Source organism: Oncorhynchus mykiss, chromosome 2 (genome assembly GCF_057628025.1).
Source record: "Oncorhynchus mykiss isolate SJ-2025 chromosome 2, ASM5762802v1, whole genome shotgun sequence".
NCBI lineage: Eukaryota > Metazoa > Chordata > Actinopteri > Salmoniformes > Salmonidae > Oncorhynchus > Oncorhynchus mykiss.
Genome location: NC_143023.1, coordinates 88,416,983 through 88,432,838, shown reverse-complemented (window position 1 = coordinate 88,432,838; position 15,856 = coordinate 88,416,983). Strand labels below are relative to the sequence as shown.

General features: G+C 41.9%; 2 protein-coding genes across 5 annotated transcripts in view; both read right to left on the bottom strand.

Annotated features, from left to right (window-relative positions):
• The window catches only part of LOC110499041 (neuron navigator 2), a 79,035-nt gene extending 69,241 nt beyond the window's left edge, over window positions 1-9,794 (bottom strand). For 2 of the 4 annotated variants that reach the window (XM_036958479.2, XM_036958480.2), the window contains exons 1-2: window positions 9,569-9,788; window positions 8,202-8,332 (exon numbers count right to left, since the gene is read on the bottom strand). In XM_036958479.2, coding sequence (XP_036814374.2) covers window positions 8,202-8,332; window positions 9,569-9,579 — 142 coding nt within the window. In that variant the 5' untranslated portion in view covers window positions 9,580-9,788. Of the gene's footprint in view, window positions 1-5,549; window positions 6,298-8,201; window positions 8,333-9,568 lie in introns of those variants that run through there. The other 2 variants (XM_090211847.1, XM_090211844.1) reach the window with 2 other exon arrangements.
• Window positions 9,705-15,559, bottom strand: LOC149985293 (neuron navigator 3-like). The gene is made up of 5 exons (XM_090215577.1): window positions 15,509-15,559; window positions 15,113-15,230; window positions 14,386-14,438; window positions 9,945-10,017; window positions 9,705-9,748 (listed from the first exon to the last, which is right to left on the bottom strand). The coding sequence occupies exons 1-5, from the start codon at window positions 15,557-15,559 to the stop codon at window positions 9,705-9,707; spliced, it is 339 nt and encodes a 112-aa protein (XP_090071703.1).
• Window positions 15,560-15,856: the final 297 nt, after the last annotated feature.

The window sequence follows — 15,856 nt, the reverse complement described above, 5'->3', positions numbered from 1 at the left end:
GTATATTCTTATTTAGAAGACCATTTTAGGAAAACTGCCATTTTACACATCCTCTCTTCTAGCTCAAAATGAAAACACATACAAGCTCAGATCTGAATCTTGTTTTAAGCTAAGAGGCCTGATCTTGAATTCCATCCAAGCCAACCTAAAACTCCAGGACCCGATGTCCCTGGACGAGTTCACAGGACAAATAGATGAACAGGTTGTTGAGACATGTTTAATTGCCTTGTTTAAGGAAGCATGTTGTGTACATATGAATGTGTTCTTAATGGACTGGACTGGTTAATAGTTAAGTGATAATGCCTGAAAAGACAGTGTTTGGAGGATATGTTGCCACAGTGTTGTTAGGCCGAGTGGAGATCAATATTATAAATTGCCTGGCTGGGCTGATGAGACAGTGCATTGCACAGTCAGATGGAACAGAGAAAATAGGCATTTTAACTAGAGGTCGACCGATTAATCGGAATGGCCGATTAATTAGGGCCAATTTCAAGTTTTCATAACAATCGGAAATCGGTATTTTTGGGCGCCGATTTGCCAATTGTTTTTACAATTTTTATATAACCTTTATTTAACTAGGCAAGTCAGTTAAGAACACAATCTTATTTTCAATGACGGCCTAGGAATGGTGGGTAAGCTGCCTTGTTCAGGGGCAGAACGACAGATTTTCACCTTGTCAGCTCGGGGGATGCAATCTTGCAACCTTACAGTTAACTAGTCCAACGCAATAACGACCTGCCACTCTCTCGTTGCACTCCACAAGGAAACTGGCTGTTTATGACTTCAAGCCTATCAACTCCCGAGATGAGGCTGGTCTAACCGAAGTGAAATGGCTAGCTAGTTAGCGCGCGCTAATAGCGTTTCAAACATCACTCGCTCTGAGCCTTCTAGTAGTTGTTCCCCTTGCTCTGCATGGGTAACACTGCTTCGATGGTGGCTGTTGTCGTTGTGTTGCTGGTTCGAGCCCAGGGAGGAGCGAGGAGAGGGACGGAAGCTATACTGTTACACTTGCAATACTAAAGTGCCTTTAAGAACATCCAATAGTTAAAGGTTAATGAAATACAAATGGTATAGAGGGAAATAGCCCTATAATTCCTATAATAACTACAACCTAAACCTTCTTACCTGGGAATATTGAAGACTCATGTTAAAAGCAACCACCAGCTTTCATATGTTCTCATGTTCTGAGCAAGGAACTGAAACGTTAGCTTTCTTACATAGCACATATTGCACTTTTACTTTCTTCTCCAACACTTTGTTTTTGCATTATTTAAACCAAATTGAACATGTTTCATTATTTACTTGAGGCTAAATTTATTTTATTTATGTATTATATTAAGTTAAAATAAACTGTTCATTCAGTATTGTTGTAATTGTCATTATTACAAAGAAATATATATATATATATATATATATATATATATTATTATTTATTTTTTATTTTTTTTAAAAAAATTTAAATTTATTTTATTTTTAAATCGGCCGATTAATCGGTATCGGATTTTTTGGTCCTCCAATAATCGGTATCGGTATCAGCGTTGAAAAATCATAATCGGTCGACCTCTAATTTTAACGTCATAGATTAGACACCGGCTGGAATGCGGTTTTGACCAATCAGCATTCAGGATTAGATCCACCTGTTGTATAAAGGTTAAATAATAACCTACCTCTAAATCCAATAGTCTGCATGGGCAACAAAAAGCAGGGAAACCTGTTTCAGACGATACACCTATCTAACTAGGCACTGTGATCCCAGTGTGATCCCAGCCTCCAACCTGTCATTTTACCATGCCTAAGGGAGGTGTATAGAGTAAAGTGACATAGCTAGGAGACATTTACATTTCAAATCCAAACTTCAGTGGCGAGTTGTGCATAGTTTAGAGAGCCTGCTATGTGGAGTGCCTGGGAGGGAGAGTCAATCATGAAAGCCTGTATGTTCTTGCCAACTCAACACTGACCAGTGACCACATACAACTGTCACGCACACACCTCAGCTCACAAATAACACTAACAATGTTGGGTTTTGTAACACATCCATAGGGTAATCACACACATACAATTATCTTGGCTTATCTTATGTGGACCTCAGAGGCAGCATCGACTTGATTTATTATCAGGCTCACTTGTTAAGCTCTTTAATCATTTACAACATATCTACTGTATGTATTAATAACCTTGGCTAGAAAGTAAGGGGTTTTAAGTGCAACATTTATTAGCAGTGTTACGTACCACGTACTACTATATGGTAACAGTCTCCAACAAATCCTGATGCAAAAAAATGCATGCAACACCTCCAAACGATTATGTAAGCTGTCTCATTCAACAGGTCCACTGACACCTACTCTGCATATCACTGGCACATCGCTGTCATATCACTAGCATATCACTGGCACATCACCGGCATTTCACTGGCACATCACCGGCATATCACCGGCATTTCACCGGCATATATCACCGGCATATCACCGGCACATCGCCGGCATATCACTAGCATATCACTGGTACATCACTGGCATATATCACCGGCACATCAACGGCATTTATCACCGGCACATCACCGGCATATCGCCGGCATATATCACCGGCATATCACCGCCATATATCACGTCACATAACCGGCATATCGCCGGCATATATCACCGGCACATCACCGGCATATCACTGGCATATATCACCGGCACATTGTCGGCACATCACCGGCACATCACAGGCATATCACCGGCATCTCACCAGCACATCACCGGCATATCACTGGCATATATCACCGGCACATCACCGGCATATCACCGGCACATATCACCGGCATATCACCGGCACATATCACCGGCACATATCACCGGCACATATCACCGGCACATCACTGGCATATCACCGGCACATCACCGGCATATCACCGGCCTATATCACCGGCACATCACCGGCATATCACCGGCACATCCCCGGCACATATCACCGGCACATATCACCGACACATCGCTGGCATATCACCGGCACATCGCTGGCATATCGCTGGCATATCACTGGCACGTCGCTGGCATATCACCGGCACATCGCTGACATATCACCGGCACATCGCTGACATATCACCGGCACATCGCTGGCATACCCAGTAGGTATCCTGGCCTCTCTTGGTCCACCACTAGGCTCTGGTTTACAGGACATTTCTCCAGACACTTTGCCAAAAGCATTTAAAACCCAGTTAGTTCAACCATATAGTCCGTATCTTCAGCATTCCTCCCTGTGCTGTGTAATGGTTTGCTTACAGCAGCCCAGGCAGCTGCTCCAGGGTCTAACAGTCAAGTGCAGTGATAAACTGTTAACACCAATCATTTACTAGACAGGCTCACAGTGTTTATGTAGAAACACTTTAACAGTCATGAGAATGTAATTTCACCTCAGTCACTCACGGCTACAAACAAGTGTTCTGTTCTACCTGGTGTAACTAGAAAAACGCTAACACTTTATTTGACACATTGCATCATAACATGTTATATAATATGTCATAATATGTCATAAATGCTGTCATGACACATACATTTAGAAGTGTTGTGACATATATTGCACTATTTGATGTCTGGTTATGACCCCTACATAAGAGTGTCAAAGCCCACAAATCCTACCACACAAAGTAAACCATTCCATTGCAACTGTAAATAGTATGTTATATTGCATTTCCTAAAATTGTTTTTCCATTGTAATTGTACAAACATTGATGTCAAACATGTGCTTAGCCCAATTCTGTCACTGATGACTGGGATGAATGCAGGAGCAGGACAAAACACCCTCTTTGGGACTTATGACTGACATATGGTCTTGTACATTATAGGCCTATCTGGCTTATATTATTACCCTTACAACAACAACAAAAATGTTCTGTGTATAGATTCTATACATTTCCATATTTTGGAATCAAATTGTGTTTGTTCACAACATTATTATTGTAGTCCTCCATGGTTTTGCTTTAATTTAGCTACATGTATATTTAGTGCTGCCACTAGGGGGAGACATTCGACCTGTTAGCTGCAGGTGTGACACCCTGATCTGGTTCACCTGTCCTTGTGATTGTCTCCACCCCCTCCAGGTGTCGCTTATTATCCCAGGTTTATATATCCCTGTGTTTCCTGTCTCTCTGTGCCAGTTCGTCTCGTTTGCCAAGTCAACCAGCGTTTTTCCTTGCTACTATTTTTCCCAAGCTCTGTTTGTTTCTAGTCCTCCTGGTTTCAACCGTTGCCTGTCCTGACTCCGAACCCGCCTGCCTGACCACTCTGCCTGTTCTGACAACAAGCCTGCCTATCGTCTGGTACTGTTTGGACTCTGACCTCTTTATGAACTCTCACCTGTCCCCAACCTGCATTTACCTACTCCCTTTGTTATAATACAAATCAGAGCTCTACCATCTGCCTCCTGTGTCTGCATTTGGGTCTCACCTTGTGCCCTTATAGCAGGTGTGCGCCTCATTTGTTGGTAGAATATAAGCAGGAAAAGACACCCAGTAGAACGATTTAAATAGTCTGTGTCTCCTTATTCATCCTGCTTTCAAGTTTAACATTTATGAGCATGGTTATGTTTTTGCAATCTAGAGATAACAAGTTTATCTAATTGTGATGTATAATTTAACTGTTTTGACCGAGTGATAACTAGTGAGAAGTTCCCCTTCATATGAGTGTACATTTACAGTTTACACCAGAGTAGGCTGAATGGAGTACTCGGGTTGGGGTGTAGGGTTTGAGCAGAGCCGGGCAGGGCAGTTCCTCTTGCTGCTCTATAGGCAAGTGCCATGGTCTTGTAGGGTTGCCAAACTAAGCAAGCTAACTTTGTATGTAAATCAATGAGACAATATGGCGTCTCGGATTAAATGTATTTTCGTTAAACTTTTTGTCTCTTAATAAATATATATATTTTTTACAAACGATGACTTGTAGTAAGTGTATTTACATGAGTACATGAGCCACGCTAATGATAAGTATTTTAGAAAGTTACTTTTTTATCAAATCTGTATCTAATGTTCGCATGTCAACCGCTCTAACGTCAACATTTGCTAACTCAGCGCTAGCCATAGGTAGATAGTAGTTAAGGGTTTTTGTTACATTTAATACACAGGCCTCTTCTATAATTTATTTTAGGGATGTGCGATATGGCCAAAATCTCATATCCCGATATAGGTCATTTCATATCCCGATAACGATTCATATCACAATATAGCAAATTTTCTGTAAATTCAATGAATAAATAGTTTATATAAAATTACCACATGTAAAGGCCTATTTCTTATTACATGTTGAATTATACTCAACAAATAAAAGGTACTTACTCATATTGGATTATTTCTCCTTTCATTTAGAACATTTGTGCACATTTTCAATTAAGCATGTAACAAAATATAAAATATGAATGTATAGAATCTAAAAAGGTAAATAGAAAACACTTCAACTATAGTTGCAAACAAAATAAATATAGGCCTAAAATATAAATATTTTTTTGGGGGGCTTGCCTGTTTTGCATGTTATTTTGGCATTAATACGTGTCACATATCAATTTGCATTTGGTACCTTGGCTCACGAAACCTCATTTCTCAACCATGTAAATTGGGGCCATGTCTTTGCAGATGTAAGTTGTAACGGCAGCTGTTATCTCCTTCCATCTTTGTGATTCTTTACCATATGGTGTGCAGCGGGTAAACGCCTCTTGCAACGTCTGAGTCGGGGGTTTGTTTTTAGCACGACTGTACTTTTTCGGTCTCATCCATAGACTCTCTCCGAACTGTTTCACATTATTATCTCCGAACTGTTTCACATGATTATTGCGTAAGTGGTAAAAGAGGTTAGTGCTGTTTGAGCCTGTTTTCGGGACCGGACTGCGGTATATTTTGTAGAGGACGGTTTTCTTGTCCGTGTCAGACTTTTCATACCCAAACCACGTCCATGCGATCGAGGTAGCCTCTCTTTTAGGTACGAGATCCGTGTCTCCGTGCTGTGTCACGTTCACTCTTCTCCATGTGTGTTTGTGTTGCATATTTCCTTCCAAGAATGCAAAGCGTCGTCCAATTGACAAAAATATTGCCGTAAAGAGTGATTTGCAACACAACGAAATAAACGATAGAGCATAATATGAAACGATATACGTTTTTCTATCACACGATATATATCGTCATATTGCCCAGCCCTAATTTGTTTGTACAATTAGCACTGTATACAGTATATACTGTAATGAAACAGCAGGGAGTAGGTCTCGAGCCCGAGGTCCGGCGCGCTATCGACTGTGCCGTAAAAGCATGCTCGTGCAGCAGGGTCGATTTCCGCGCTTATAAACCCAGGGTCGTTACAATACTGTAGAGGGAATCAGATGTACTGTTGTTTCCTCAACAACTCATGTGTGTATTTAGTTATTTTGCACAATTCCCTCTGGCTAAACAAACACTAACTCGATGGTTAACTAACTGTTAGTTGATAGCTAGCTTTAGCTATGTTATGAACACATTGAGAAAATTGGATTGTAAATCTAATCTAATTTTATTTGTCACATGCTTACTTACAAGCCCTTAACCAACATTGCATTTTTAAGAAAATAAGAGTTAAGAAAATATTTACTAAATAAACTAAAGTTTAAAAAAAGTAACACAGTAAAATAACAATAACCAGGCTATATACAGGGGGTACTGGTACAGAGTCAATGTGCGGGGTCACAGATTAGTCGAGGGAATATGTACCCTACCAACGTTTGGGGTCACTTAGAAATGTCATTGTTTTTGAAAGAAAAGCATTTTTTTGGTCCATTAAACAACATCAAATTGATCAGAAATACAGTGTAGAGATTGTTAATGTTGTAAATGACTATTGAAGCTGGAAACGGCAGATTTTTAATGGAATATCTACATAGGCATACAGAGGTCCATTATCAGCAACCATCACTCCTGTGTTCCAATGGCATGTTGTGTTAGATAATCCAAGTTTATCATTTTAAAAGGCTAATTAATCATTAGAAAACCCTTTTGCAATTATGTTAGCACAGCTGAAAACTGTTGTTCTAATTAAAGAAGCAATAAAACTGGCCTTTAGACTAGTTGAGTATTTCTCTCTCTCACTCCCCATCCTTCTCTCTGTTGTTCCCTCTATCCCGCCCTCTCTGTTCCATATGTACATTAATTAGGGCTCAGTCAATGCACAGTGAATTCCTCATCACACAGCAGCAGCAGCCTACCACTGGCTGACTGTAGAATGCAGACTGTAGACTGGGTTATCCAGGTAAACCACCCAGCCAGAAAGTTAACCCCAACCGTCACACTGCTCAGTTCTGCTCAGCTCTGTTCTACTCTGCTCTGTTCTGCTCGGCTCTGTTCTGGTCGTCTCTGTGCTCCACTTTTCTGTTCTTCTCGGCTCTGTGCTGCTCTACTCCACTCTACTCTCACTAACATACATCACAGTACTGGGGAAGTACCGCCTGACTGGCTACATACCACTGAGGACCCAATCTAGGACTAAGACTTATAGTGAAGATACATTATAAGATCTTAAATCAAACAAGGCCATGTTTTCAGACAGATTTAGTTATACCACTGCGATTGTAAAGCCATGGTGTAACGTGATGTCCACCACACTATATTCAAACACAAGGGCAGGAATACACAGTAAATATAGGCTCTAGAAAGCAGAGGAAGTAACACATTTGTTATGCCAAATGTAGAACTGTGCAATACTCACAAAACGGATGTCATCAAAATGAGACGTATTTAGCAAGCCATATGAAATTATAGGTGCTGGAGTGCGGAAATAGTTGTTAACTTCACAAACAGAAACGTCCATGGATTAAAGGTTGTTTGTAAAGCATACGCTTACACATAAACCTGAAACCTAAGACCTAATGTAAATTGACATCATTCAGATTGTGTGTTACATTTTACTTCATGTAAATAAACCACACACTAGCCTCTACTACAACAACAAGTTAAGCTTAGCGGCACCCATGTTGTTAAATCATTACCTGCTCCTATAACAGCATAGAAAATGATAAGATAGAAACCACGTATGCATAGGTTATCTGTTTATGTGTCTGTTTCTAGGATAACCGTCTAGACAAGATTGCTCTGAATCCAGGAGGTTTGTTTTCACCTTTTTCTTTGTTGTTGCACAGGGGTTAAAATGGGTGTACCCCAAGTGGTTGACCTCTAAAAGCACAGGATTACTTCCTCATGTACGGTAACTCACCTCTGTCACTGCTGGAGGACTTGGGCATGTCATGGTGGTTGAAGCTCTGGCTGCGGCGGTTGCTGATGGATGCCCCGCGATGCTTCCCCTCGCTGCCTGGGGCTGAGACTCGCGTGGTGGGGCCTGGCAGTCTGTGGGCCACACGGAAATAGTGACTAGTTAAATAAACACTGAAGAGTAGAAATGCTCTTCTTAACCGGCATAATTCTAAACATCTGCTAAAGGGGATGAAATAAAATTCCTCAAATAACATTATTAAGGAGTGTATCATTAACATATTTGTGAGTACTTGAATGGAAGGGCAGTCCCGTGTGGCTCAGTGTGTAGAGGATGGCACTTGTGCCAGAGTTGTGGGTTCGATTCTCACGTGGGAAGAGTATGAAACATGCATGCACTGTAAGTCACGTCTGCTAAATGGCTAAAATGTAAATCTATGGAAAAACACCTCAGGGGAGATACATGTGGTTGCACAGTTACACCAGTAGGTGGTGGTATTGAATGACCGTATGCTGATCTTTTTATAATCCATGAAAAGGTACTGGACATACACACTCACACATGGTGAAACAGACAGGTTGAGAAGCACTTCCATAATACTAAACCATGCACACAGCAAACACACCAGGATGCAAGTGTTTACATAAATAAAAAGGTCTAACACACTACAAGACTATCAGAAATTAGGTGGGAGAATGGGGAATCTTTTCAAACACTAGACTTGATGCATCTACAACAGTGTGAGTGGACTGCAGCATGCAGTGTCTATGGGAGAGAGAGAGGGGAGAGGAGTGAGAGCGAGAGAAAGAGGGGAAGAAAGAGAGAGAGAGGGGAGGGGAGAGGAGTGAGAGCGAGCGAGAGAAAGAGGGGAAGAGAGAAAGAGAGAGAGTGGGGAGAGGAGTGAGAGTGAGAGAAAGAGAGGAAGAGAGAGATAGATGAAAGCTGACCTAGAAGACTTTCTCTGAGCCACAGAGAGCTTTAGCCCTTTACTCTGAGTGGTTGAAGCCTTGGTTGATAGACTGCATGGAGGAGAAAGAGAGGGATGGGTAGACACAATGTAAAAGCAGACAGAGATCTGAAAGCAGCTTATATGAGATCAAGAGGATCATATAAACTTGAACAAGTTATGTAAAAACAAGGAGATTCAAAGAAGATGACCTGCTACCCAATGGCATGGACACCAACGTAGATGAGACTTCACACAATTAGTATGGATGATATAAACAACACTATCATTTGAACATGAGGAATTCATGTCACATTTTATGGGGACTGCGGTTACTCATAAATAATCTCACAGAGCTTCTCCAAACAATGGAGATCTTGCCATGTGTGGAAACGGGAGGTTGGGTTGTTACAAGGTACTTCACCTGGACAGCATATCTGATGCTGCTTTGTGTTCTGGTGCAGTGGAGCCGTGGGTGTGGGTGTGAGAGGGGGCTGGTGATCTATGGGGAGTATGTCCAGGCTGGGTGCTGTGCTTTGGCTGATGAGAGGCCTGCTGTTTCAACACCTTCTGCTGCTGCTGCTGTTGCTTGTAGCGGGACAAGCTGAAGAACAGACCGAGAATGGTCTTCAGGTTCCCATTACGAATCTCTGCAATAGGAGGAGAGACAGAGAGGTTGGTATCTTTTGGTATCTTTTCCTCTCCACAGTCCGTTGTAACGTGGAGTTATTCATTAGATGCTCTACGTTAGAAGCAGATATGAGGGAGAGTGTCTGGTAGATAGTGGCAGTTTGACGTACCCTCTGCACAGAGCCCCTGGATGTTCACCCCTCTGGCTGCCAGGAATCCAAGGCAGGTATCAATGTTCTCAATCTGGGGGAGAGGAGAGAGGAGTCAGGGCATGGAACTTCATTAGTACAGATAGGGCAGTCATTCATTAGCAAAGGCCATTTGGGGATTCCGAGTGGCGCAGCGGTCTAAGGCACAGCATCTCAATGCTAGAGGCATCACTACAGACCCGGGTTTGATTTCAGGCTGTATCACAACCGGCCGTGATTGGGAGTCCCAAAGGGCGTCATCCGGGTTAGGTTTTGGCCGGGGTAGGCGGTCATTGTAAATAAGAATTTGTTCTTAACTGACTAGCCTAGTTAAATATATATACAGTTGAAGTTGGAAGATTACATACACTTAGGTTGGAGTCATTAAAACTTTTTCAACTACTCCACAAATTTCTTGTTAACTAACTACAGTTTTGGCAAGTCGGTTAGGACATCTACTTTGTGCATGACACAAGTAATTTTTCCAACAGTTGTTAACAGACAGATTATTTAACTTATAATTCACTGTATCACAATTCCAGTGGGTCAGAAGTTTACATGCACTAAGTTGACTGTGCCTTTAAACAGCTTGGAAAAGTCCAGAAAATGATGTCATGGCTTTAGAAGTTTCTGATAGGCTAATTAACATAATTTGAGTCAATTGGAGGTGTACCTGTGGATGTATTTCAAGGCCTACCTTCAAACTCAGTGCCTCTTTGCTTGACATCATGGGAAAATCAAAAGAAATCAGCCAAAATCTCCGGGGAAAAAATGGAGACCTCCACAAGTCTGGTTCATCTTTGGGAGCAATGGGACCACGCAGCCGTCATACCGCTCAGGAAGGAGATGCGTTCTGTCTCCTAGTGATGAACGTACTTTGGTGCGAAAAGTGCAAATCAATCCCAGACAACAGCAAAGGACCTTGTGAAGATGCTGGAGGAAACAGGTACAAATGTATCTATAGGCAGAGTAAAATGAGTCCTATATCGACATAACCTTCAGCAAGGAAGAAGCCACTGCTCCAAAACCGCAATAAAAAAAGCCCGACTACGGTTTGCAACTGCACATGGGGACAAAGATCGTACTTTCTGGAGGAATGTCCTCTGGTCTGATTAACCAAAATATAACTTTTTGGCCATAACGACCATCGTTATTTTTGGAGGAAAAAGGGGAGGCTTGCAAGCCGAAGAACACCATCCCAACTGTGAAGCACGGGGGTGGCAGCATCATGTTGTGGGGGTGCTTTGCTGCAGGAGGGACAGGTGCACTTCACAAAATAAATGGCATCATGAGGGAGGAAAAGGATGTGGATATATTGAAGCAACATCTCAAGACATCAGTCAGGAAGTTAAAGCTTGGTCGCAAATGGGTCTTCCAAATGGACAATGACCCCAAGCATACTTCCAAAGTTGTGTCAAAATATCTTAAGGACAACAAAGTCAAGGTATTGGAGTGGCCTTCACAAAGCCCTGACCTCAATCCCATAGAACATTTGTGGGCAGAACTGAAAAAGCATGTGCGAGCAATGAGGCCTACAAACCTGACTCAGTTACAACAGTTCTATCAGGAGGAATGGGCCAAAATTCACCCAACTTATTGTGGGAAGCTTGTGGAAGGCTACCCAAAACGTTTGACTCAAGTTAAACAATTTAAAGGCAATGCTACCAAATACTATATTGAGTGTCTGTAAACGTCTGACCCACTGGGAGTATGATGAAAGAAATAAAAACTGAAATAAATCATTCTCTCTATTATTATTCTGACATTTCACATTCTTAAAATAAAGTGGTGATGCTACCTGACCTAAGACAGGGAATTTTTACTCGGTTTAAATGTCAGGAATTGTGAAAAACTGAGTTTAAATTTAACTGTATATGGTGTCACCATACAACGATAATATAACATTAGGCTTAATGTTGTAGGAAAATCTCTGTCAAATCATTAACCATATGGCCCCTCTTGGATTATAACCAACCACTAATGATGAAAGCTGAAATAATACTGTACAATGCACCAACTGAAACCGTCCAAAAGATGGTTCCAACATACAGTACAACTAGAATAGCATATAGGCCACAATTCAATCATTAACCTCTCTTCATTCAGACCTTACCACAGATCATTACATGCAATTCATGAACACCCACTAGTAACTGCAGGAAAGTTTCCCAACAATTAAAGCAACGTGTTTCAGATTAAATCAAAACTACTTCCCATCCATTACACTAAAATCCAGGAAGTTCACTTTGAGGTAGCGAGGCTTTCTGAAAGACATCAATTCATAGAGCTACTCATCATTTTAATAACAACCATATTTTCCTCATTTCTGGTCCACCACAAGAGAAAAGCAATTGTATAGATACAGGGTCTGTTGTGAAATGTGGGTGGTTGGGACCTGGTGCAGGGTGGAAGAGGCAGGGTGTCAGCTAGAGTGAGAGCTACATATTATTACACTGAGGGAGTTTGTCCAAGTGAAAGAGGGTCAGATAAAGAGAATGTAACTGTAAGAAAGACAGATATATCTAATAATATGAAACTATACTGAACAAAAATAGAAACACAACATGCAAAGTGTTGGTCCCATGTTTCATGAGCTGTAATAAAACAGCAGAAATCTTCAGTACCCACAAAAAGCTTATTTCTCTCAAATGTTGTGCAAAAAATGTGTTAATTAACATCCCTGTTAGCGAATATTTCTCCTTTGCCAAGATAATCCATCCACCTGACAGATGTGGCATATCAAGAATCTGATTAAACAGCATGCTCATTATACAGGTGCCCCTTGTGACGGGGACAATAAAAGGCCACTCTAAAATGTGTCGAAATGTTTCACAACACAATGCCACAGATGTCTCAAGTTTTGAGGGAGTGTGCAATTAGCATGCTGACTCCAGGAATGTTCACCAGAGCTGCTGCCAGAGAATTTAATGTTAATTTCTCTACCATAACTTGGCAGGACGTCCAACCGGCCTCATAACCGCGGACCACGTATAACCACGCCTGCCCAGGACCTCCACATCCGGCTTCTTCACCTGCGGGATCGTTTGAGACTAGCCACCCGGAGAGCTAACAAAACCTTGGGTTTGCACAACCGAAGAATTTCTGCACAAACTGTTAGAAACCGTCTCAGGGAAGCTCGCCTACATGCTAGTCATCCTCACCAGGGTCTTGACCTGACTGCAGTTCGGAGTCGTAACCGACTTCAGTGGGCAAATGCTCACCTTCGATGGCCACTGGCACGCTGGAAAAGTGTATCCTTCACGGATGAATCCCGGTTTCAACTGTACTTGGCAGATGGCAGACAACGTGTATGGTGTTGTGTGGGCGAGCGGGTTTGCTGATGTCAATGTTGTGAACACAGTGCCCCATGGTGGCAGTGGGGTTATGGTATGGGCAGCCATAAGCTACGGACAATGAACACAATTGCATTTTATCGATGGCATTGAATGCACAGAAATACCGTGACGAGATCCTGAGGCCCATTGTTGTGCCATTCATCCACCGCCATCACCTCATGTTTCAGCATGATAATACACAGAACCATATTGCAAGGATCTGGACATTATTCCTGGATACTGCAAATGTCTCAGTTCTTCCATGGCCTGAATACTCACCAGACATGTCAACCATTGAGCAAGTTTGGCATGCTCTGGATCGACGTGTACCAGTTCCCGCCAATATCCAGCAACTTTGCACAGCCATTGAAGAGGAGTGGGACAACATTCCACAGGCCACAATCAACAGCTTGATCAACTCTACGTGAAGGAGATGTGTCGTGCTGGTTTTCTGATCCACGCCCCTACTTTTTTTTTACGTATATATGTTCCCAGTGATGCGAAATGCATAGATTAATGATTTTATTTTACATTTACTGATTTCCTTATAGGAACTGTAAATCTGTCAAATTGTTGAATGTTTCGTTTATATTTTTGTTCAGTGTATTTATCTTGGATTATCATACAACCCAAATAGAGGTTAGTACGTCCAGCGAGATTTCAACAATAACGAGGTCGAGCGGATGTTTAACCCAAGGATCCATCATGGATAGGTATGTGGGCACAGGCCAGATTGGTTCAATCCCAAATAGGCAAGAGAGGTTGTTTGGGTGGCAGATGGCCCTCAATAGGATACCAGTCTATTTAATGCCTCCCCACTGTAGTAGGGCATCACTAAAAAAGGCATGGCCATTCTCTCACAGGAAACAGTGGAGAAAGAAGCAGATGCCACCAGGGGTTTTCTCTGAGCATCAGGATTTCAGATTTGGGAAGGATCATCCGGTTGTGTTTGCTCAATAATCAAACGTGATAACTCATGATCCATACTATAATGTCGTTAGTAGTGCAAGCCTCACAGGTATCTCTGTTTTAGGGTGTGGAGGATTGATCCCCTTATGTGACAGAGTAAACACAGCACCAACACCCACCATCTGTGTCCGGCTCTTAGGGTAGCCATTGATGTCTTCTATCTTCTCATTCGCTAGAAAAGAAAGATGAAACAAAAGAGAGAGAAAGAAATTAAAGAGGATATTTTCATGATGAAGTAACACATCCTTTTTGGGACTTTCCCTGCACAATGACAAGTCACATTGAAGACACCCATACAGTATCTATCCAAAATCAGTAACAACTTGCCATGACCATGGGAAGCAGCCGTGGTTTTGCACCTGATACAGTCTTAGTCAAACAGCACCACTCATGTAGCTTTCACTAACCACACTCCCTCTATTCACTCCACTTAAGCACAATGAACAGTGTAGATGCAATAATGATAGGCTTCGCTGCTCAACCTCTCACCCACCCTGGCAAAAACAGAGTTTCAGTCTCAAGTTGCTTTACTTTCCATGCAGGAAAGACTGATTTTGAAGTCCCCTCCTAACCTAAAGATCCCTCCTAACCTCTCCACAATAACGACCACAGAGGCCAGTGAGTTGAATTCCAGAGAAGAGAGACACACTGTGACTAATCATATTATACTAATATTAGGCAGTATAATATGATAACCATGCAAAAAAAAACACAGGTTTGGGCCTGCCATTGGAAAGCCAATACAAAATGCATGATGATTACATGAAATCTTAAGCGAGAAATAATTCTAATGGATTTGCTGATAAAAAGTTACCAATAGAGTATAAATGCTAGGGAAGTCCTTACCCACAACCTGTATGATCTCAGCCAGTAGCACTCCATCTGTCACGTCCTGCTGCAAGTCCTTAATCAGTCGCTGACGGCCCGACTTCACCAGGTAATGGTTGGCCCAGTCCGTGTAAATCTGCCCAACAACAAAACACAGACATACAATTGACATACATAGAAAGAAATACAATCAATGTATAAAAATCACAGACCCTACATTACTTGTTAATAAAGGCAAAGCAATAACCTGTAGATAACGCCTTCCAAATGTAATGCACAGTCAGAACACACTCGCTTTCCAAGGAGTGATACTCACGTTCCTTCAGAAACCAGGCCACTGAGCACAATGTAAATTCTGCTCTGAGAGTGAGCAATCCTGTGTTTGAAAGAGTAGGAAGTATGACAGAAGCTCACTGCCTGAGAGCACTGGAGTGAGATGTCTGTAATCTGAGGGGTTTTGTTCATAATTTGATGTTTGTTGCTGCTGCATCTCCTACATTCTAGGGAGTTTTATGGGGAGTTTTTCCTAGCCAATGTGCTTCTACACCTGCATTGCTTGCTTTTTGGGGTTTTAGGCTGGGTTTCTGTACAGCACTTGTGACATCAGCTAATGTAAGGGCTTTATAAATACATTTGATTTGAACTGAATAGGTGACCATAGCCGTGGGAAGTAAGGGTGCTGTAGCACCCCCTGAAAAATCTGAATAATACTTCCGGTCTCTATGCAGGTGACTCAAGTTAGGTGGAATGCTCAATGTGGAC

Bases quoted from the DNA above. Each gene is read 5' to 3' on its own strand.
- LOC149985293 (XM_090215577.1), bottom strand. From the start codon at position 15,559: ATGAACAAAACCCCTCAGATTACAGACATCTCACTCCAGTGCTCTCAG. The intron at 15,231-15,508 runs GTGAGCTTCTGT...GTTGTTGGGCAG, and splicing joins CACTCCAGTGCTCTCAGGCA to ATTTACACGGACTGGGCCAA. The intron at 10,018-14,385 runs GTGGGTGTTGGT...CCTCTCCCCCAG, and splicing joins CTAAGAGCCGGACACAGATG to ATTGAGAACATTGATACCTG.